Raw genomic sequence first — 24,756 nt, 5'->3', positions numbered from 1 at the left:
AGGTTGCGTTCGTGGTTGGCGGGTGTGGGTGCAGGGCCTAGCGTGGTGGGCCACCATGAGGGGTCCCAGGTGTTTTTGTGTGGGCCAAAGAGGATTATTTCGGTTTTGCTTGAGTTGAGTTTCAGGTGGTTGGCTGTCATATATATATCACTTTTGTCAAAAGGTGTGTGGTTTCCCTGGGGGGCAAAGGGTCAGACTTGTCTAGTGGCAGTTTTAGTGCCATAAAGAAGCGCAGAAGGTTTATATGCCTACTGCAAAGAGCAAATCTGTATTTTATGTAAATAGCTGAGTACATTAGTAAAGTCAGCCATTACCTGCGCTATAATACCAATGAAATGTATGTGCGGGGTGGAGGGCGGCTATGGAGAGATGAAGGGTACTTTTGCTGGGTGGTAATGAGGGAATCCGAGGAGGAGGGAGTGGAAGCACCAATAATGATTGTTGGACTGGGCGCAGGAGGTGCTAAAGACTGTGACGAATGGTATGTGGCAAGGTGTTTTTTGAGTGTCTTGAAAGAACGTGCTGATTGAGGGAAGAAGCGTAGGTAAGGTGGCCTCTACTGTTGCACGTATCTCACACACACCATCGATTTTGGGACGGTCTACGTAGGCTAGTGTTTTAGAGCAACAGTTTAGCCAATAGCAGAGATGGCATCTTGATGGATGACTGCTGCCTGCACTCGGGTTATAGAGGACCGCTCTGACATAGGATGAGAGACTGAGACATCAGATACTGAGACAGCATCTGAGGGATAGGACAATGGCGCAGACTCTGGGAGTGATGTTTCAGTCGGAGGAGTCCCATCCGATAACTCCTCTTCCAGTACATTATGAGGGAGGTGATGAGGACAGTCCTGCTGTCCCTTCGCAAGCTGTTTGTGCAACTGGGTAATAGTGGGTTAGCCCAACCCAGAGAGCAGGTGAATGCGGCGCCAAGCAGAGAGAGAGAGAGTGCTCTCTTGGGAGCTCCACAATTTAGTTCAGCCCCAAATTCCACCACCCAAATCGTATTGTGGAGACATCAAAATTATCTATGGCAAAACAAACTGGTTTTGTAAGGCAGGCACCTGTGTTTTTGGTCCTGGATTCGGCGGCCATATAAAGAAACACAATAAACCCAAACATTTCTGGAAACTAGACATTCGGGGGAGTCCACAGAGGTGTGACTTGTGTGGATTCCCCAAAGTTTTCTTACCCAGAATACCCTGCAAAGCTGAAATGTTGAATAAAAACTCTATTTTTCTCGCATTTCTGTCACACAAACTACAGGAATATGCTGGGATCCACAAAATTCCTACCACCCAGTGACTCCTCACCTGTCCTGATAAAAACACTACCCCACTTGAGTGCCTACACCTAGTGCCTGCGTCAGGAATGGATCACCCCAGGGTCAACAGCTGCCTCACGTAAGGACCAACATTGACCGTTGTGTGATCTATTCCTGTCGCGGGCACCAGGCCTACCCACACAAGTGAGGTATCATATTTATCGGGAGACTTGGGGGAACGCTGGGTGGAAGGAAATTTGTGGCTCCTCTCAGATTCCAGAACTTTTTGTCACCCAAATGTGAGGAAAACATGTTATTTTAGCCACATTTTGAGGTTTGCAAAGGATTCTGGGTAACAGAACCTGGTCAGAGCCCCACAAGTCACCTCATCTTGGATTCCCCTGCGTTTCTAGTTTTCAAAAATGCGCTGGCTTGCTAGGTTTCCCCAGGTGCCGGCTGAGCTAGAGGCCAAAATCCACAGGTAGGCACTGTTTTCTATGAAAAAATGTGATGTGTCCACGTTGTGTTTTGGGGCATTTCCTGTCGCGGGCGCTAGGCCTCCCCACACAAGTGAGGTATCATTTTTATCGGGAGACTTGGGGGAACTCTGGGTGGAAGGAAATTTGTGGCTCCCCTCAGATTCCAGAACTTTCTGTCACCATAATGTGAGGAAAAAGTGTTTTTTTAGCCACTTTTTGAGGTTTGCAAAGGATTCTGGGTAACAGAACCTGGTCAGAGCCCCACAAGTCACCCCATCTTGGATTCCCCTAGGTCTCTAGTTTTCAAAAATGCACAGGTTTGGTAGGTTTCCCTAGGTGCCGGCTGAGCTAGAGGCCAAAATGTACAGGCAGGCACTTTGGAAAAAACAGCTGTGTTTTCTGTCAAAAAATGGGATGTGTCCACGTTGTGTTTTGGGGCATTTCCTGTCGCGGGCACTAGGCCTACCCACACAAGTGAGGTATCATTTTTATCGGGAGACTTGGGGGAACTCTGGGTGGAAGGAAATTTGTGGCTCCTCTCAGATTCCAGAACTTTCTGTTACCGAAATGTGAGGAAAACTTGTTTTTTTAGCCACTTTTTGAGGTTTGCAAAGGATTCTGGGTAACAGAACCTGGTCAGAGCCCCACAAGTCACCCCATCTTGGATTCCCCTAGGTCTCTAATTTTCAAAAATGCACAGGTTTGGTAGGTTTCCCTATGTGCCGGCTGAGCTAGAGGCCAAAATCTAAAGGTAGGCACTTTGCAAAAAACAGCTATGTATTCTGTCAAAAAATGTGATGTGTCCACGTTGTGTTTTGGGGCATTTCCTGTCGCGGGTGCTAGGCCTACCCACACAAGTGAGGTATCATGTTTATCGGGAGACTTGGGGGAACGCTGGGTGGAAGGAAATTTGTGGCTCCTCTCAGATTCCAGAACTTTCTGTCACCGAAATGTGAGGAAAACTTGTTTTTTTAGCCACTTTTTGATGTTTGCAAAGGATTCTGGGTAACAGAACCTGGTCAGAGCCCCACAAGTCACCCCATCTTGGATTCCCCTAGGTCTCTAGTTTAAAAAAATGCATAGGGTTGGTAGGTTTCCCTAGGTGCCGGCTGAGCTAGAGGCCAAAATCCGCAGCTAGGCACTTTGCAAAAAACAGCTCTGTTTTCTGTAAAAAAAAATGGGATGTGTCCACGTTGTGTTTTGGGGTACTTCCTGTCGCGGGCGCTAGGCCTACCCACACAAGTGAGGTATCATTTTTATCGGGAGACTTGGGGGAACATAGAATAGCAAAACAAGTGTTATTGCCCCTTATCTTTCTCTACATTTTTTCCTTCCAAATACAAGAGAGTGTGTAAAAAAGACGTCTATTTGAGAAATGCCCTGCAATTCACATGCTAGTATGGGCACCCCGGAATTCAGAGATGTGCAAATAACCACTGCTCCTCAAAACCTTATCTTGAGCCCATTTTGGAAATGCAAAGGTTTTCTTGATACCTATTTTTCACTCTTCATATTTGAGCAAATGAATTGCTGTATACCCAGTATAGAATGAAAAACAACTGCAGGGTGCAGCTCATTTATTGGCTCTGGGTACCTAGGGTTCTTGATGAACCTACAAGCCCTTTATATCCCCGCAACCAGAAGAGTCCAGCAGACAAAACGGTATATTGCTTTCAGAAATCTGACATCGCAGGAAAAAGTTACAGAGTAAAACATAAAGAAAAATGGCTGTTGTTTTCAGCTCAATTTCAATATTTATTTATTTCAGCTGTTATTTTCTGTAGGAAAACCTTGTAGGATCTACACAAATGACCCCTTGCTGAATTCAGAATTTTGTCTAGTTTTCAGAAATGTTTAGCTTTCCGGGATCCAGCATTGGTTCCACACCCATTCCTGTCACTAACTGGAAGGAGGCTGAAAGCACCAAAAATAGTAAAAATGGAGTATGTCCCAGTAAAATGGCAAATTTGTGTTGAAAAATGTGGTTTTCTGATTCAAGTCTGCCCGTTCCTGAAAGGTGGGAAGATAGTGATTTCAGCACCAGAAACCCTTTGTTAATGGCATTTTCAGGGAAAAAACCACAAGCCTTCTTCGGCAGCCCTTTTTTCCCATTTTTTGGGAAAAAACAAAATTGTCACTGTATTGTGGCTATTTTCTTGGTCTCCTCCAGGGGAAACCACAAACTCTGGGTACCATTAGAATCCCTAGGATGTTGGAAAAAAAGGACACAAATTTGGCGTGGATAGCTTATGTGGACAAAAAGTTATGAAGGCCTAAGCGCGAACTACCCCAAATAGCCAAAAAAGGGCTCAGCACTGGGGGGAGGGAGGGAAAGGCCCAGCAGCTAAGAGGTTAAAACCAAATGGATTTACAGAGAAAGCACAATAAAGCAGTGGAAACATATAATCTAGAAATATTAAATACATTAAACACTGCCCCATATCTTACTGCATTAATATGTTAAACAGTTACTGTAATGTGCAAATTGTACAGCGCAACAACTTCAAGCACTTTAAAGTGTGTGCTCGCCCAGTGTCAAGCACTGCATGAGGCATCTACTCTGGAAGAAAATACTCTAACCAGGCATCAGGAAACACCCACTGCTGCTGGCTGCCATCAGTCATATAGAAATATGTGCAGACAGGTCTTTCAGGGGGATGAAAAAAGTGGGGGCTCTCTAAAGAGGAACATGTAAAATAATTTTCTTTGATCCAGATATATAGCACAGCAGCTGACATACATCTAAAACCTGCATGTACTACTGGCTTTGTCAATTGTTGTCAGCTGTTTAAGATAAATGAGTAACAACAATGATTTGTTATAAATAATAAAAATTATGAGATTGAATTAAAGATTATGAGATCTGTGGAAGGAGTACTGGCCTTCAGTTATGTGCACTTTATGTTAGATATGTATGCCCTTTTTCTCTGCACATCTTCAACCTCATCTCTTTCCTACAGCTGCGTGGGGCTTAGCGGACTCTACTCCCGGCGGTCAATGCATCTCAGCCCTCAACTGGGGAACTGTTCTGTGTGGCTACTTCTGTGGGTTAGACAGCGGCAGCTAAGGAGGATAGTTGCTCGGTGATAGAGTCCCAGCACCCCTTGAATGGTGAACAGGGGTGACATTGAGTTGGCATGCTGCAGGAGCTGAGAAAGAGCCGAAGAAGCGGCAAGGATCTGCCTGCATGCACCCGGTGGGTACGACAGGTACGGGAGCTTGTACTGAGCAATGTCATCTTGGCATGGTACTGACACGTTATGCCCGCGGGGCCCTCAGAGAGGAGCAGAAGGTGGGGGGACTGCAGTTGAAATCTCAGGTGACTTACTCTCTTCTTGTTCCGATACCGCCCCAACTGTCCTGTCTAATACGCAGAATTCCCTGTCAAAGGAGAATAATTTGTGTCATCAAATCGCACAAATTGAGACACTGATGGGGGCTGCACCCCTGAATGCTCGTCGTCTCTAGATGATAGTGCCTCAGACTTCAGCAATTGCAGTGTTCCTGGTGGCTCTCATATGGCAACAGCACGGAAGCAGGGAGCACCGGGCGACCATGGCTGAAATTCTGATGAGAATGACATCCATAAATTACAAAGGGACTATTTAGCCACTCAGCAGGCGTACCCAGAAGGAATAAGTGGGTCGAAGGTATCATCAGCGAATCAAAGTCAAGAACTTATCCTAATGAGTTCTCAGTTACCATTGGAACTCCCTTTATCCCTTATCCTTTAGTCATTTAAAAATCTCCAGGAGGGAACACGGAGTGACAGCCATCAGACTTGATTGGCTTAAAAAAACAAATACAAGTACAAGGCGTTATTCGCAAAGTTAGCATAGTGTGCTCTGAAAACGGTGAATGGATTTCTGCGAATGATGAGCGAGTTGTAGCACTCAAGATTGAGGTGGGGGCCCTGAAAGACCAGCACACCTCCCAAGACATGCAAATAACGGATGTCATGTGGAAGCTGGAAGATTTTGAAAAACATCAGCGGAGAAACAATTTATGATTTCTTGGGATTGTTGAGGGGCGGAGGGTGATCATATCCGTGTCTTTATGTTGGAGCACAGAAAGGGGCATTCCCTGGGCTTTCTCAATGGGACTGGGACTCTGAGGTCCAAAAGGTTCACCATTTTCCCTTTATGTTAAAAAAATGCTGCAACATAGATTCTGAGAGACCTAGAAACATACTTGTGTACTTTGGTAATTTTCTTCTACGACAAGCCATCTATGAGAAAGCCCGTCCCCTGGCCAAACGGGAGGCTAATGGGCATTCCTTCTTTGTTAGAGCCGACCTTTGTCATGCCATAGTGGAGTGTCAGTGACATCTGAGACAACTTACTGACGCACTCCAGAAAGTGGATGGAGAGGCAGTTTTATTGAACCCAGCCTGCTTAAAGGTTACAGTCAGTGGGGAAATCTTGGTTCTTTGATTCAGAAATAAAAGACCAGAAATATCTAAAGGAACCTTCTGCTGGGTGCATGGCTGGGACAGAAAGCATGTGGGGTGGGCTCACCACACTAGATCGCTTAAAACCATATGATAAGACCAGTCTCGCTTGCTGGGTTGTTTTTCTCTTTTATTTCGGATGTTTCTCGGCTAATGGCTGTGAGCTCCGGGGACAGCAGTGGGTCCTCTACGAGGGTGACATCCTTCAGGTTTTCAGGCCTGATTGCTTATTATGGGTGGTGCAATGTTTTTGGTTAACTCCTTTATGCTTCTATTAACTTTCTATCATAGGTAGCATTCGGATAGCTTTGCTTAATATCTTTGGGCTCAATGACCAGAAAAAAAGACTAAGGATAGCTTTTGACCTCCAGGTGCTAAAAGCAGATATATTATGTCTCCAAGAAATATATCAAAGGGACTAGGTGGGATGTTCTAGAATCTTATGGATTCCAAATAATTAGGGGAGCTTCACAAGGTGTTAAAATGCCAGGCTTGGCAATCCTTGTTAGGTGCCAAGCCTTTAATTTTAAATGTACACAGGCGTATAACTAGGGGCGATGGGTGATTTCAAAATGTAATCTCCCATGTGGGGTATTTACATTCTGTTCAGTGTATGGCACGGTTCTGGATGATCCCGGGTTGTTTGATTGCCTTAAAAATTAACTGGCGTTATGGCCCTCTCCTATATTTGTCTGTGAAGACTTTAATATAAATGCTACAGGAGAATGGTCGTGTGAATATATCACAGAATATCCCAGCTGGGACCCAGGAGTGTTTCAGGCAGTATGTAATATGATCATGGATTGGCGGATGTTTGGTTCACTTATTTTTCTGCCCCACATCTGACGCTTGTTTGACTTGATTATTTTTTTTGTTTCACATTCTCTGCTTCAGTATTGTAGAATTGAGAAATTTCCCACAGTTTAGGACTGTAGCCCATTAGTGATGTAGGTGGTAGTTAAAGGATGGAGGCAGACCCCGAAGTCGAGCTTTGAACGTGCTTTACTAAAGGATGAAGACTATGTTAATCATATTAACAATTGGATACTAACCTTTATGAAAGTCAATGTCAGGAGTGCCCCCATCAGGATCGTATGGGAATCACTCAAGGCAGGTATAAGTGAGGAGGCTCAAATGTACAAGTTACTTACCTTCGGTAAGGATATCTGGTAGAGACATATTCTAGTTGCAGATTCCTTACCTTTGAATTTCCCCAGAGGGCAGACTGGATCCAGAGAATTTTTCTTCCAGCAGTACCCCTGCACACCGTTAAGTGGCGTCGGTCGACTACGCGGGCGTCGTTGGCATTGTGATGATGTCACAGTCGTGTATAGGCGCCACCCTGGCACACTGCCATCAGTTTCTTTTCATGACTTTCCATGCCAGTAGCGCTGAGCCATGAAGAACACTGAGAATGGTGCGCCAAAACTAGGCCCCTTGGAGGGAAGTACCTGTCTTTAGAAATCAGTTCGCAGTGCGGGGAGGCTGGGTGGGTCGGTAAGGAATCTGCAACTAGATATGTCTCTACCAGATATATCTTTACCAAAGGTAAGTAACTTGTACATCTGATAGAAACTTTTAGTTGCACATTCCTTACCTTTGTATAGATACCCGAGCAATACCATCCACGGTGGTGGGCTGCGAACTAAGATCACACCAAAAAATCCTGCAGGACCGAACAGCCAAAATAGCCGTCCCTGCGGATCTGACTGTCCAGGCAGTACTGCTTGGTGAACATCTGTAAGGACACCCATGTTGCGGCTTGACAGATATGCAGGACTGGATCTCCGCATGCTAACGCTGTGGTAGCAGCAGTTGCTCTGGTAGAATGTGCGGGCAAACCCTCAGGGAGTTGCTTTTTCGCCAAAGCGTAGCACATTTTGATGCTGAGGACTACCCATTGTGAGATGGTCCTCTTCTGTAGTGCCTTCCCTTTCTTCGCACCCACATATCCCACAAAGAGTTGATCATCCACCCGGAATTCTTTGGTAAGATCTAGGTAGAACGCCAATGTTCTTTTTGGATCCAGACCGTGGAGTTTCTCCGCCTCATGAGAGGGATGTGGGGGTGTTTAAAAAGTAGGCAGGGTGATAGATTGGCCTATGTTAAAAGGTGTTACCACTTTGGGAAGAAAGGAAGCTCTGGTACGAAGCACAACTTTGTCAGGATGCACTGCTAGGAATGGTGGCTTCGAAGAAAGAGCCTGAAGCTCACTTACTCTGCAAGCAGAGGTGATGGCAATCAAGAAAGCTGTTCTAAGGATTAAGAGCCGTAAAGGACAGTTGTGTAGTGGCTCGAAAGGGGCACACATGAGGTATGTGAAGACCAAGTTCAAATCCCACTGGGGCATAATGAACGGGATGGAAGGAATATATGAGTGAGGCCTTCAAGAAACCTCCCAACAATGGGAGAATTGAAGAGAGAAGGTGGGTCTGGTATTCTTAAGAAGGCAGAGATAGCAGACATATAACCTTGACGCATCCAGAGTAGAGTCCTGCTGGGCAAAAGAGAGAATAAAGAGGAGAACCTCTGAGAGAGGTGCAGAGAGGGGATCAACAGATTTGTTGATACACCATGCCACAAATTTCTTCCAACGACAGGCGTATACAGTTTTGGTGAAGGGACGCCTGGATGCCAAGATGACATTACAGACTTCGGGTGGAAGGTCAAAAGCCGCCAACTGTTGCCGCACATCTCCACGCAAGGCAGCAGAGACTGGACAGATTCAGGTGGATAACCGTCCCCTGCTGTTGCGACAGAAGATCCTCCCGAGGGGCAGTCTAATCGGAGGATCGATGGCCATGCTCAAGAACTTGGGATACCAGACTCTTCGTGCCCAGTCAGGAGCCACCAAGATTACTTGGGCCTGATCTTGCTTGATCTTCTTCAGAACTCTGGGCAGAAGTGGTATTGGTGAGAAGGCGTACAGGAGGCCTGAGTTCCACTTGTGACGAAAAGTGTTGCTGAGCGAGTGCCGCCTTGGAAACTCCAACACGCAAAACAGCTGACATTGTGCGTTCTCTGCGGAGGCGAACAGATCTTAACACGGCTCTCCCCACTGCTGAAAGAGACCTTGCGCCTCCTCCGGATGGAGACGCCATTCGTGATCAACAAGGCATCGATGGCTGAGTTCATCTGCTCTGGCGTTCAGAGAGCCCGCCAGACGTTGAACCACCAGGGATAAATCCTGTTGTTCCAGCTATGTCCAGAAGCGAAGAGCCTCTTGACAAAGGGTCCACGACCCCACTCCGCCCTGCTTGCTGCAATACCACATGACGGTGGTGTTGTCAGTGAACACTTGCACTACTTTCCCTTTGAGAGAGGGAAGAAATGCTTCCAATGCAAGTCGGATCGCCCGGAGCTCCAAAAGGTCGATGTGAAGCCAAACTCCACCGAGACCAGAGGCCTCTGATCTCCACCTCTACCATGTGGCCGCCCCATCCCAGGAGTGATGCACATCTGTTGCTAATGTGAGATCGGGTTGGGGAAGGGAGAGGGATCTGCCATTGACCCAATCTGGATTCGACAACCACCACTGCAGGTCTTTCGCAGTTCCCTCTGCGATTTGAACCACGTCAGAGAGATTCCCCTGATGCTGCGCCCAATGGAACTTCAGGTCCCACTGCAGAGCCCGCATGTGCCATCTGGCAGGTTGGACCAGCAGGATGCAGGAGGCCCTGGGGCCCAGTAGCCTCAGAGTCATTCTCACCAAAATTCAGGATAGAGGCTGAAACAACAGCATTATAGCTTGAATATCCTTAACTCGCTTTTTGGGAGGATAAGCCTGGAACTGCACTGTGTCCAGAACAGCTCCAATGAAAGGGAGCTTCTGAGAGGGAGTCAGGTGTAACTTTGGCACGTTGATAGTGAACCCCAGCGAATGCAGGAGGTTCGCTGTAGTCTGGAGGTGGGAGACAATTTTCTGGGGAGTGTCTGCCTTAAACAGCCAGTCGTCGAGGTAGGGGAAGACTGGGACCCATAAACTGCGCAAATGAGCTGCAACCACTACCATCACTTTCATGAACACCCGAGGGACACTGGTAAGGCCAAAGGGGAGCACGGTGAACTGCAAGTGCTCGCGACATACCACGAATCGTAGGTAACATCTGTGAGCCAGCAGGACGGGAATATGGAAACAGGCATCCTGCAAGTCCAACGCAACCATCCAGGGTCCAGGGCAGAAAGGACCCGAGCCAGGGTTAACATCTTGAACTTCTCCTTCTTGAGGAAGAGATTGAGGGACCGTAGGTCTAGGATGGGGGCGAAGACCCTTGTACTTTTTGGGCACTAGAAAGTAGCGGGAATAGCAACCAGGACCTACTTCTGGCGCAGGGACCCTCTTTATGGCTCCCTTGGCCAAGAGAGCATTGACTTCCTCCCGGAGAAGTGCCAATTATCCTCTGACAGGTGATCGAATGATGGTGGCATGGCTGGAGGAGGCGTCTCGAAAGGGAGGGAGTAGCTCCTTCGGACGATCTGTAAAACCCACCTGTCCATGGTAATGGAGTCCCAGTGGGGCAGATGATGGCGAATTCTGCCGCCAACTGGACCCGGATGTCCCAACGGACTAGAAAGGTTTTGAGGCAGAGAAGGGGCGGGGGTGGACTTGGCGACTGACTCCCTGATCCATGAGCTTGGTGGATCCCTCGTCCACGCAGGAGCTGTACAGCATGCACGGGCTGGTGGCCTGGTGGAAAGGAACACGGTTGAGTGCCACTTCTGTAGCCACAAAAGGAGCGAGAGGCGGGCGGAGGGGGGGCGAGAAGCGGCTCAGAGGCCAAGGGACTGAGCTGTAGCCCGGGAATCCTTAAAGCGCTAGAGCGCTGAGTCCACGCTGTCTTCGAAGAGACGCGTGCCATCAAAGGGCATGTCCATCAAAGATTGCTGGACATCCCCCGAAAAGCCAGACATCCTTAACCAGGCGTGGCACCTCAGTGCCACCATCGATGCAATCGATCTGCCCAGTGAGTCGGTCGTATCCACTCCACAACGGATCATGAACTTGGCTGCGTCTATCCCATCTGTCACGGCTTGTGAGAGAACGTTCCGGGCCTCTTCCGGAAGTTGAGGCAGCACTTGCCCGACCGTATCCCAGAGAGTATTGGAATAGCGACCCAAAAGGCATGGGGTGTTCACGGACCGCAGCGCTAGACTGGCAGAAGAAAACATCTTCTTCCTTAAATTGCCCAGTCTTTTTGATTCCTGGTCCGGGGGAGCGGTAGGAAATGTTCCAGAGGATGAAGAAGCTTGGATGACAAGCCTCTCAGGCATAGGGTGTTGGGTAAGGAAATTTGTTTAATTCGGCGCAGGCCGATGGCAGTGGGCAATCGTCCTATTCACAGGAGCCCCTGTGCTGGGTTTGGACCAAGTCCCTAGTAGGAGGTCCGTAAGTGCTTCGTTGAAGGGAAGCTGGGGTTCCAAGTTGGAGGCCCCAGGCTGAAGCACTTCGGTCAGGAGGTTAGGCCTTACCTCCACAGAAGGAAGCTTGAGGTTCAAAAACTCAGCCGCCCTTCTCACCACCATAGAATAAGACGCTCCCTCCTCTGTAGCCACGGTATGGGGAGAGAACAACCTAGTGTCAGGAGAGGTGTCCAACCGACTGGCATCACCCAAATTCTGTACCCCATCCAGTTCAGGCTCAAGCTGGTCTTCTAAAGGGACCAGCGACCCCTTTACGCTCTCCCCATATCCATACCCACAGTAATGGGGTTCAGGATCAACCTTGGGCACAGCAGGGCCCATGAAAAACGGAATCGGCGTCGAGCGAAGTCGTTCCGGCTCCGGGTCGTTGGGAATAAGTATAGGGTCGACGTTGATTGTGGGCCCAATCAACACCGGGAGCGTTGACTTCTGACCCGATGCCGGGGAAGGTCGCATTGGCACGACCAGCGTCGGGACAGATCCTGAGGTGCCCTCTGGAGTCGGGACCAAAGTCACCAACTTTGAACCCGAGTAGGCCCTCACTGACTCTCCTCAGCCCGAAGGCGCCAAGGGTGGGTCAGACTGCCCAAATATGAGGCTCATGGCCTCATAGAATTCCTTAATTTGGGCAGGGGTAGCCCCGGCTCCCGGAAATTCGGGGAGGCGCGGAGCGGACCCAGGCTGAGGCTCGGAGGATGGAGGCCTAGAGCATCGACGCTCTTCCCGGGTCTCGTCGTGTGAGCGACGGGGCAAAGTCTAAGAACGTTTAGCCTTCTATGACTTCTTCTTACCTGAATGTCCAAATGACGTGGACGAACAAGAATGGTGATGACTCTGCGACCGGTCTCCTGACCTTCCTCTCGAACGGGACAGGGAACGACGCAGAGTCGAGTGTCAGGCCGCCATGAGCTTCTGGGACCGCTCCCTCAAAGCTTTCGGGTTCATGGCCTGACACTCGGTGCATGACTTCGGGTCGTGGTCGCGCTCCAAACACCAGAGACACACGCCGGTGCGGATCCGTCACAGACATTATGCAGTGATAGGAGTCGCAGGGCTTAAATCCGGACTTACAGGACATCCCTTGACGCACCAAAACTCGTCAAAAGACGAATTCGGCAAAATGATGTAATTAGTTAAAAAATGACTGGGATAGCTCTCTAAGTGGGAGGATGATGAGGTATTCCAGTTTTGGGAACAGGTCTTGCTCAATACTCTCGGGGTGGAGAACATGAGGCTTTGGAGGGTCCTTTTTCCTGGGAGGAAATCCTCCTGGTCATTTCCAGTCTCCCACCAGGCAAAACGGTTGGTACCGATTAAATCCCTTTTGAATTCTACCGGGATTTCTCTGCTACTCTAAAAGATCATCTAATTTCTCTCTTTACTCAGGTTTACTACAGTACTATCCCCCCAAAGTCATGGTCCACGGCTATAATCGTTATTTTCTCCAAGAAAAAAAAACCCTGAAAGAGCTTGGATCATACCGGGCAATCACCCAGATGAATGGGGACTCTAAAAATGTATTCTAAAGTTTTGGCTACTCACCTCTCTGTGGTTATTAGCAAAATTGTGTCTACCAAGCAGCATGGGTTTATCCCTGGGAGAGGGACAACTGATCATGTACGCCAGAAAAAGCATTTGATAGTGTCTCCTGGCAGTATTTATGGAACGCTATGCAAATAACTGGTATCGGGCTGGGATTTATCAAGTACGTCAGCACCCTCCACCACGATCCGGTGGTAGGGTTTTGTTGTTAGGCACCCAGTCAGGTTCAGTCCTGATCCAGAGGGGGAACACTGTAGGGATGTCTCTGCTCTCCGCTACTCATTGCATTTTATATCGATCCCTATATACGGAGACTTGATAGCAACCTCGTAATCCCGCCAATTCATGTTAACGGCTGGGATACAAAGATCTTAGTGTAGGAAAGTCACTCTTTTTGGCATGGTTACTCCCACTTTTTTCCTGTTTATCAGTGTGTTTAGACTGTTTTCACTGGGCCCCAGTGATAGTGCTCTCTCCTCTAAATTTGGTTGCTTTGGTACCCTTAACACAGCACAGTTGGCATACTGGTGTACCCCTGTACCTCCCTAGTATGTGGTACTTAAGTACCCCGGGCATTCGTACACCAGAGGTCTGCCATGGGCTGTAGCATGTATTATGCCACCCATGGGAGCCCATGCAAACTATGTCTGCAGGCCGGCCAATGCAGCCTGCGTGAAAAGGTGCATGCACCCTTTCACTGCTCGTCACTGCACCAAGTCACTGTAAGTTATCCCTAAGGTAGGCCCTCCTAGCCAAGAGGGTAGAGTGCAGTTTCCAGTGTGTGAGGGCACCCCTGCATGAGCAGAGGTTCTCCTACAAACTCCAGTTCCAATGCACTGGACTTCATAAGTGCGGAGAAGCCATTTTACCTGTGTTCTGGCCACAGGTCCAGATACATAATGGTAACTCCAAACCTAGGCATGTTTGGTATAAAAAATGTCTGAATCATTCCCCAATACTAATGCTGGTATTGGTAACATGATTCCGTGCACTCTGGAGGCTCCTTAAACGACCCCAAGTATTGCTTCTACTAGTCTTCCAGGGTTTGTGGGCAGGCCCACGCTGCTGCAGTCCCTCAGACAGGTTTCTGCCCTCCTGCTGCCTCACCAGCTCAAGCAGGGGAAGGCAGAAAAAAGGATTTCCTATGGGAGAGGGAGGCAACACCCTCTCCCATAGAAATAGGTGTTAAAAGACTGGGAGGGTTAGCCTCCCCGCGCCACCAGCTTGCTTTGAAGGGCACATTTGGTGCCCTTCTTGCATAATCCGGTTTGCACCAGTCCAGGGACCCGCAGTCCATGCTCTGAAGCGAATGCACAAGGGTGGGGCCCAGAGCTCCTCCAGGTGACCACCTGATTCTGCCATATTGATAACAAGATGTGCAAGGGCCTCTGGAAGCATCTGGTTGGCAGGACAGGTGACTGACGTCAGTGACCCCCTCTGATAGGCAGTCACCCTGCAGAGCGATGAAGCCCCCTGTTAAGGCTATTTAGGGACTTCCTTGTGGCTGGGTCTCCAGATTCGACATGCAAGGCTCCACCAGGACTTCTCTGTAACAACCTATTCTGCTCCTGGCCACCGGAATCACTGCTGGACTTCACAGGAACCAAACAGGCCTGCAACTCCCGAGACGACCTCGCCTTGCAACATTGTTTCTTCGGCTCCTTCCAGTAATTGCAACATTTCCACAGATGTACATTCTCTGGGGTCGGAAAGACTTCAGCTGTACCAAAGAAGTAAGAAGGAATCTCCCTTGGAGTGAAGGAGTCACTCCCCTGCATCCGCAGGCACTTAAGGTACTGACGTCCGGCTGCTGGGATCTGCTCTCCACAGGAACTGGGTGTATCCTCCAACACAGGTGGTGGTTATGAGAGGTCCTCTCTTTCCAACTTGGGAGACGGTGAGCCCTTGCCTCTCCTTGCAGGGCAGTACCCCTGTCCACCGCGACTCTTGCAGCAACCATGGCTTGTTGACTCCTGCTCCAAGGGATCTTCAGGCTTCAAGTAGCCCTGGCCTCCAGCACTTCATCCTTGCAAGGACAGTCTCTCCTCTCCTCCTCCAGCAATGTGGGACTCCTCTCCAGGTGTGCTGACTGGGCCTCACTGTAACTTACTGTGCCTACTGCCAGTGGGTTGTCTGTCGGGGCTGCAAATGCTTTTGCTGACTCTGCCAACTACTGAGGGTCAGCCCGGACTCCCCTCCAAGGGTCGAGCCCCCAAAACCTTGCTGGGCCTCTTCTACTCTGCAAATCATCTTCTGCCCAGATTTGCATTTTGCAAGGCTTGTTAGTGGTCCTCCTGACCACTGGCCATCCGGCGACCAATGTGGGACATCATCTGCATGACTCCTAGGACCTTCCTGAAGCTCCTGGGCTTCACAGCTGATCTTCCTCTTCCCTCGTCGAACCGGATCTTCATCCACAGAAGGGTAGGTAGTGGCTCCTGCCCCACCTGGGTACTCCTGCGTGGACTGGACTCTGTCCCCTTCTCTTGCAGGTCCTCTTCTTCCGGAATCCACCATTTGGTTCCACTGGACTGGACCTGGTCTTGCAATCTTCTTTTTACAAGTCCTCTTGCTTGTCCTTGGGAAGACCAGGTAACTTACCTCTGCTCTCCTGGTCGCTGGGGGGGTCACCTAGCTATTCACCTCTTCGGGTCCTGAGTTCTCCCAGCTCCCTTCTAGCTATTCCACATTCTTGGCTGGAGGTCGTAACTTTGCATTCCACTATTTTAGTATATGGTAGGGCCCTAGCGGGACTGCCTATAAGTAATCTAATTCAGTGCTATTGTACTAAAGCACCTTTAGTTTTGTAACCCTGCGTGGTTCCTTTAAGGTGTGATAAGTTACTGTGTGACTGCTGTGGTATTGCAAGTGCTTTACACTCCTCCTAGATAAGTCTTGGCTGCTCACCACAGCTACCACTAGAGAGCCCTGCCTTCCTAGACACTGTGCCACCCACTAATAGGTGTTGCCTGGACCTAGTATAAGGTGCAAACACCATAAGTGTCCACCACACACCAGGCCAGCTTCCTAAACTTAACTTATGCCGATGACATGACCTTGGATATTTCTGATCCCACAATAGCTTTAAAAGAGATCGAAAGGGAGGCTACCTCATTTGGGAAATTCTCTGGGTATCTGCTGAATGACGATAAGACACAAGTTGTCATCAATAGTAATACCCTATCAACCCCCAGGGAAGTTGCACCCTCCACCATCCTGGAGATACTTAACATTTTCGCTGATGTCAACGAAATCGTTAGAAGTACTCTTGATCCCCTATTGGGAAAGAAAGGATCTTGTCAGGATCAATAACCTACATCTCTCCTTGATGGGCAGATGTAATGCTTTAAAAATGCGGTTTCTCCCAAAGGTTTTATACTTTTTTCAGGCCATCCCTTTGGAAGTAAAGAACTCTTGGTTTAGAAAACTGGAAAATATCACAATAGGATTCTTATGCACCTATGCTAAGGCAAGGAGAGCTTTGAGGTTTCTCACACTTACTTGAGAAAGGGGGAGCTGGGCAATCCCAAATTTTGAACTATATTTTTGGGCCACCGTATTGCAACAAAGTTGCATATTGTTGCAAGATAAGGCTGAAGTGGTTTGGGTAGTTGAAGACATTCCTTCTTCCTTCCAGTTACTTTGGAGGGGAACAGGCATGGGGGTGCCTGTGGAGACAAACTGAATGTAGGTATTTTAAGAAAGTCCGATTTAAGACCTTGCAGGGTGTCTTTAGGGTTTGGTCTGTAGTTCATAGAAAGTTGAGCATTGGTATAACTTTTATACTCCACTTCATAATAATCCCCTACTGCCTGATATAGTACAAGATCGTGGTATCTCCCGTTGGAAGGCGCTTGGTCTTAATAGGCTTGGGGATTTTTATCACTACGCTGGCATTGTCTCTTTTGAGGAACTTAAACAAGAATTTAAGATTAGACTTTGGAAGATGCAAGAGCGGCGGTCCTTCTGGGGTTTTCACATTAGAATTAGATTTTTTATTGAGCAGAAGGTTGTGTCCAACTGGAGAAATATAGGGTCTCCTGAACTCATTTATTGGCAATGACGTTGATAAACATGCTGCAAAGTGGCAGAACTTTGCTACACAGACGTGTACTCTTCCAGAGTCTCTTCACCTTGCCCATCGGGTCTTTCTCTCAGCAAATTCACAAGTTTAGCATTATAAAACTTGCCTTGATCTCTATAACACCGGGGAAGACAGCTAGGTGGGGAAGGGGGAGATAAAGGGAGTCAGTGCCTGCAATGCCAATTTTATGGAGCAGATGCAATTCACATCTTAGCTGAGTATCCAGCTCTATCTGGGACCTTAGATGAAATTGCAGAGTTTTGTAATAAAAAGCTTAAGCTGCCTATTTCCCTCATACCTGGTTGATTATTGTAGGAGGCTGGCCTGGCTTGTAGGGGGTACCAGAGGTACTTACACCTTGTGCCAGGTCCAGTTATCCCTTATTAGTGTAGAAGAGGTGTTTCTAGCAGCTTAGGCTGTTAGAAGGTAGCTATAGCAGAGCAGCTTAGGCTGAACTAGGAGACATGTAAAGCTCCTACTATACCACTGGTGTCATATGCACAATATCATAAGAAAACACAATACACAGATATACTAAAAATAAAGGTACTTTATTTTTATGACAATATGCCAAAAGTATCTCAGTGAGTACCCTCAGTATGAGGATGAGAAATATACACACGATATATGTACACAATACCAAAATTATGCAGTAATAGCAAAAGGAATTAATGCAAGCAGTGTAAAGTTACAATAGATTGCAATAGGAGCACATAGGTGTAGGGGCAACCCAAACCATATACTCCAAAAGTGGAATGTGAACCACGAATGGACCCCAAACCTATGTGAGCTTGTAGAGGGTTGCTGGGACTGTAAGAAAACAGTGAGGGTTAGAAAAATAGCCCATCCCAAGACCCTGAAAGGTAGGTGTAAAGTGCACCTAAAACCCCCAGAGAGCAACAGAAGTCGTGATAGGGGGATTCTGCAAGGAAAACCAACACCAGCAATGCAACAACAGTGGATTTCCGGACCTGAGTACCTGTAAGACAAGGGGACCAAGTCCAAGAGTCGCGACAGTGTTGAGAGTGGGCAGGAGCCCAGGAAATGCCAGCTGAGGGTGCAAGGAAGCTGCCACCGGATGGAAGAAGCTTGGTGTTTTGCAAGAACGAAGAGGACTAGGAACTTCCCCTTTGGAGGATGGATTTCCCACGCCGTGAAGAAGTTTGCAGAGGTGTTCCCACGCAGAAAGACCGCAAACAAGCCTTGCTAGCTGCAAGGTCGCGGTTAGGGTTTTTGGATGCTGCTGTGGCCCAGGAGGGACCAGGATGTCGCCACTTGGATGAGGAGACAGAGGGGGCGCCCAGCAAGTCAGGGAGCCCTCACAGAAGCAGGCAGCACCCGCAGAAGTACCGGATCAGGCACTTAGAAGAGGAGTGAACCGGAGTCCACCCGAAGTCAGAAAAGGGAGTCCCACGACGCCGGAGGACAACTCAGAAGGTTGTGCACTGCAGGTTAGAGTATCGGGGACCCAGGCTTGGCTGTGCAAGAAGGAAATCCTGGAAGAGTGCACAGGAGCCGGAGCAGCTGCAAATCACGCGGTACCCAGCAATGCAGTCTAGCGTAGGGAGGCAAGGACTTACCTCCACCAAACTTGGACTGAAGAGTCACTGGACTGTGGGAGTCACTTGGACAGAGTTGCTGAGTTCCAGGGACCACGCTCGTCGTGCTGAGAGGGGACCCAGAGGACCGGTGATGCAGTCTTTTGTTGCCTGCGGTTGCAGGGGGAAGATTCCATCGACCCACAGGAGATTTCTTCAGAGCTCCTGGTGCAGAAAGGAGGCAGGCTACCCCCAGAGCATGCACCACCAGGAAACAGTCGAGAAAGCCGGCAGGATGAAGCGATACAAGTTTGCAGTAGTCGTCTTTGCTACTTTGTTGCGGTTTTGCAGGCATCCTGAGCAGTCATCGGTCGATCCTTTGGCAGAAGGTGAAGAGGGAGATGCAGAGGAACTCTGATGAGCTCTTGCATTCGGTATCTGAAGAATTCCCCAAAGCAGAGACCCTAAATAGCCAGAAAAGGAGGTTTGGCTACCTAGGAAGGAGGATAGGCTAGTAAGAAAGGTAAGAGCCTATCAGAAGGAGTCTCTGACGTCACCTGCTGGCACTAGCCACTCAGAGCAGTCCAGTGTGCCAGCAACACCTCTGTTTCCAAGATGGCAGAGGTCTGGGGCACAATGGAGGAGCTCTGGGCACCTCCCCTGGGAGGTGCAGGTCAGGGGAGTGGTCACTCCCCTTTCCTTTGTCCAGTTTCGCGCCAGAGCAGGGCTGGGGGATCCCTAAACCGGTGTAGACTGGCTTATGCAGAGATGGGCAGCATCTGTGCCCATCAAAGCATTTCTAGAGGCTGGGGGAGGCTACTCCTCCCCAGCCATCACACCTATTTCCAAAGGGAGAGGGTGTCACACCCTCTCTCAGTGGAAATCCTTTGTTCTGCCTTCCTGGGCCAGGGCTGCCTGGACCCCAGGAGGGCAGAAACCTGTGAGGGGTTGGCAGCAGCAGCAGCTGCAGTGGAGACCCGGGAAAGGCAGTTTGGCAGTACCCAGGTTCTGTGCTAGAGACCCGGGGGATCATGGAATTGTCATTGTCATGGAATTGTCTCCCCAATGCCAGAACGGCATTGGGATGACAATTCCATGATCTTAGACATGTTACATGGCCATGTTCGGAGTTACTATTGTGAAGCTATACATAGGTAGTGACCTAAGTATAGTGCACGGATGTAATGGTGTCCCCGCACTCACAAAGTCTGGGGAATTTGCCCTGAACGATGTGGGGGCACCTTGGCTAGTGCCAGGGTGCCCACACACTAAGTAACTTTGCACCCAACCTTCACCAGGTGAAGGTTAGACATATAGGTGACTTATAAGTTACTTAAGTGCAGTGGTAAATGGCTGTGAAATAACGTGGACGTTATTTCACTCAGGCTGCACTGGCAAGCCTGTGTAAGAATTGTCAGATCTCCCTATGGGTGGCAAAAGAAATTCTGCAGCCCATAGGGATCTCCTGGAACCCCAATACCCTGAGTACCTCAGTACCATATACTAGGGAATTATAAGGGTGTTCCAGTATGCCAATGTGAATTGGTGAAATTGGTCACTAGCCTGTTAGTGACAATTTTGAAAGCAGAGAGAGCATAACCACTGAGGTTCTGGTTAGCAGAGTCTCAGTGAGACAGTTAGTCATCACACAGGGAACACATACAGGGCACACTTATGAGCACTGGGGCCCTGCCTGGCAGGGTCCCAGTGACACATAGACTAAAACAACATATATACAGGGACATATGGGGGTAACTACTATGTACAGGATTCCTTTTTTTCTACACAGGTTAGGGGCTGAAGCATGATTCAGTGGCACTCCCCTGAACGCAACTACTGTAGTCACATTTGAATTGGAGTGTGCTGCTTAACAACCCCATTTCCCTGCTACATAACAACAGATTCTGTTGTGTCTTGAGCTGCACTACAAAGTGAAAAAGTCACCAGAATAAACAGTTATTTTTCTTCATAGTGCAAAGACTGAGCATATGCTATGCTGTGCAGGTGTAGGGGTGCAAGATGTGAATGTTGCACAGGCATCAGAGATGGCCACAGGATCTATTGCTGACCGCTCAAATAGGTATAATTATACCCATGTTCAAAATAGACCTAAGTTCATTTGTCCTAATAGAGCAGATGTCCCACACCCCAGGGTATAACTTTAGCCAACAAAGAAAAATGGAGTTGAGGATTCTCTGTAAGGTACTACTGGAGGTCTATAAATGTTACAGGATGGAATCAGAGAACTGACAAAGCAATGGAATACCATGCAGAATGTGAATGACCATGCCCAAGGCTGGTCTAAGGGTAAAAAATGCAGGTTCATTATATAATGTTAGAGTTCTCTGAAATCTTGATTTACACAACAGTTTATACCGCAATATTAAAATACCTTGCAGTGTGTATCTGAGGCTTAAAGAAAACTGCAGCATTAACCTTACACTCATACTACTAGGCACACTAAAACCACTTAAGGGTGATTAGTAACAGTTTACTAAAACTCAAAGAGGTTTTATGTCTTCTATGATTTAAACAAAGTAATTTGTCAATGAAGTAGCTCAGCACTTCACAGTAATATGTGTTTAACTTGTGTGTATTGCCCCACTTTTAAAAACATACAACAGATATATAACACTGAGACCATGATGATGGCAATCATGTACCTGAGGCTGGTAGCCAATCACAGTGATACAGCGAGGATCCACAAATGTAATGATCCCATCTGAGTTATGTCGAGAGAGGAATTCAGTAGGAACAGAAACAGAGTTCATGTCCATTGAGCCAGGTGAGCTAGTGACCTACGGAGGAAGAAAAAAAATGTTACAGATGTGAGAAAAGATAAACTTCCTTTACAAAAATGTATGAGACATGAAGGGCATGCCGTATAGAAAGAAGATGTCACCTGCATTATGGAAAGGTATAAAACAATACCTTGCTTTATTGGGAGGTACAATGGAAACTGCATACAAAAATTAGTTAGGCATGACTACTTCACTACCAAAGGTTTGCTGTAAATAAACGCCACCAAAAGACATAGTGGTTCTTCTGCTACAAGGTCCATTATTAAATCAAATAGTCAAAGAGACATAAGAAGAACTATTAGACTGTGCGCAAAGGAGCCACTTCAGATCGGAAGACCATATACTGTGTCTAGGTCTATGCATAAGGTCTAGGACTAGTCGCTGTGCACCTGTGCAAGCAGAGATTTTGAATTAGAAGAGAGAAAGCACAGGAGAGGGAGTTTGTGTGTCTGTGTGTGTGTAGGGAGAAGTACCCAGGACTAACTGAATGTATTACCCAATGTCTCTACCCAGGCAACCCTCACTGCACCAACACCTCTTTGAAGAACACTAACATCATGATGAAACATCAACCACTTCCACTCTAAGAGCCCAGCTCCCTAATCGATCATTCACTAATAATACATTACCTTAGACCCTGTACACCTCTTTACTGCCTTTCCCCACATTTGCTCTATACAAACATTGTATTTACATACAACTGTCACCTATGGCTGTCCATCCACCAGACATCATATTGGGCTCCTCCCCTCTCCACTTAGAGTCATGATCACACCATCAAGGCTTTCTGTTAGCTCTACATTGATCAATGGTGCAACTCCAAAGAACGCTGAATATACAGATCGATGAACTTGTCAGCCACACAATCTCTCACCAGCAAAAGAGAACCCTATCTACTAGGAGAATATTCCATGTTTTCCATCTAAAATCAAACTGACCACATACCTAGAGAAGTATAAATGTTTTGGTGGGTGATGTCTCTGTGACCAAGGGTCTAAGATATTCAAACACTCTTCCCTAGAACTCGGACTTAAAATTCCAAAAAGGGATGAAGAGTGATCTATTCGGATCCAGGTGCAAACTACGCTAGGAAAATGATGATGATGAAAGGAATTTAGAGCGTGCAGCTACTCCTCGGAGTGTTCCAGCGTGAAAAAGCATAGGTCAGCTAGATGACCAACAGAAGTTAGTCCTGTACAAAAAGCTAGGTTTTAAGTTTTTCTTGAACACTGACTCACGGCGCGCAACTCAAAAGGTAACTGATTCCATGCAACTAAGCCCAAATAAGTGAAAGACCTTCCATCCGCTCTTGCAAGATGAATTCTGGGGATCACTGTCAAGAGTTTATTGGCAGATCTCAGATTTTTGGAAGGATTGCAGAATTCAAATATGGCTTTGAGAGAAGAGACCCCAGTTTGGTACAGAGCACCATGCACTGGAACAAGAGACTTTGAAGCTTCCTGAGGGGCAGTTGGAGTATGGTCTGCAAATGAGGCGAAATCCATGTTCTAGCTGGCACATTTAACAAAATGGAGGCAGCCACATTTTGGACCACTTGCAGCCTATCCAGCAGATGTTATGGTAGGCATTCCCATACTCTAATCTGGAGATTATCAGAGCCTGAATAACAATTTTGTTTGCTGGAAAAGACAGAAAAGGAAGACATTTTTAGGGGCTACACAATGCCAAAACATGTGCCTTTCAGATCTTTAACTTGAGACTTAAAAGATAGACTGTTATCGAATTTAACCCCTACATTTTTAACTATTCACTCTGAGGTCCTGGGGGAAGGCATCATGGGACCAGAAATTCTGTCAGAAGTCCAATGGGATGTTCCCAAAGAAAAGAATTTCAGTTTCCTCTTTATTGCATTTTAGTTTATGGGTTGCTAGCCAGTAAAAGACTGCTGTTAAACAGGTTTTAATCTGTGTGTTTTCAACTCTTCTCCCTTGTCTCGTGAAAATAGCAGCGTGTGTCTTCTGCACTGGATATCACTTTGGCTCCCAGGTCTTCTGCTAGTTGGGCCAGAAGGGTAAAGTAAATATTAAAAAGGGTGGGACTTAGGGCAGAGCCCTGGAGGACTCCCGCGCCACATTTATGTGGATAGGCAGAACAGGGGGGATTCAAACTTGTTGACTCCTATTTGACAAAAAGGATGCTAGCCAGGCTAAGGCCTGCCCTGTTACCCCAAATGCCGGGAGACAATCAAGTAGCTTGGCATGGGGAACAGTGTCAAATACTGCTGATAGATCTAACATAATCAGTACAGCATTACCCCTCAGTATAAAGAATGCTTTTGGTATGTTCTGAGACCTCCAACAATGCTGTATCAGTACTATAGTGGGATCTGAAACCCAACTGGCTAGAGTGTAACAGATGGCTCACTTCGAGAGAACTGGAGGGCTGTTTCTAATATTTTAGACAAAGCTGGTAACAAGGAGATCGACCTTTAATTCGATGGAATACTAAGATCCACCCATGGTTTTTTCATTAAAGGTAAAATCTTTGCCTGGTTTCAAGAGCTAGGAACCATGGTGGTTTCTATTGATTCATTAAGTATCGCATTTGCTACCGGTTTAATGAGGGAAGCCCCTGAAGCAAAATGGTTAGGGGGCAAGGATCTTCTGATTTAAGGGCTATCAAAGCTGTCAATGAGCATTCCATCGAAATAGGCTTAAAATTAGTCAACTTTGTCATTGACACAGTAACCATACTGTCTTGCAGTTTATTTTGTAAATCCAACCTTGTGCAAGACGATAGGCTGGCCTGGATGCTTCAAATCTTAGTTTAGAAAAAACTGACTATTTGTTCACACCACTCCGCCAAGACCTGATGAGAACTGACGCATGCTGAAGGTGACATAAAACAAATGAGATGCTTTCTCTGGCCTTATTTCCTGCCTTTTGGATCTTCTCTTCACAGTAGAATTGTCTGGCTGTTCTTATTGCAGTATGGAATTGCCTTAACACTAATTTGTAGGACTCTCTATGCTGTAAGTTACAGACTCTCCTCCATTTTCGTTCAAGCATCTTACAGACTATTTTTTCCAGCCTTAAGATCGCCGGAGAAACCAAAGGGCTAGAAGGCTTCCTTCTACTTGTTCTATACAGGAGCAACAGTGCTAATTTCTCCGTAGCAGTTCTAATCCAGGTGTCAAACCTTATATCTTTCTAAA

General features: G+C 47.5%; 1 protein-coding gene across 4 annotated transcripts in view; it reads right to left on the bottom strand.

Moving 5' to 3' along the window:
* Positions 1-24,756, bottom strand: part of ARNT2 (aryl hydrocarbon receptor nuclear translocator 2) — a 684,205-nt gene that overhangs the window by 279,617 nt on the left and 379,832 nt on the right. For all 4 annotated transcript variants that reach the window (XM_069222996.1, XM_069222993.1, XM_069222994.1 and 1 more), the window contains one exon: positions 21,444-21,578. In XM_069222996.1, coding sequence (XP_069079097.1) covers positions 21,444-21,578 — 135 coding nt within the window. The remainder of the gene's footprint in view (positions 1-21,443; positions 21,579-24,756) is intronic.

This window comes from Pleurodeles waltl, chromosome 3_1 (assembly GCF_031143425.1).
Source record: "Pleurodeles waltl isolate 20211129_DDA chromosome 3_1, aPleWal1.hap1.20221129, whole genome shotgun sequence".
Classification (NCBI taxonomy): Eukaryota; Metazoa; Chordata; class Amphibia; order Caudata; family Salamandridae; genus Pleurodeles; species Pleurodeles waltl.
Note: the sequence above shows the minus strand (reverse complement) of the source record. Positions and strands in the feature narration are given on the sequence as shown.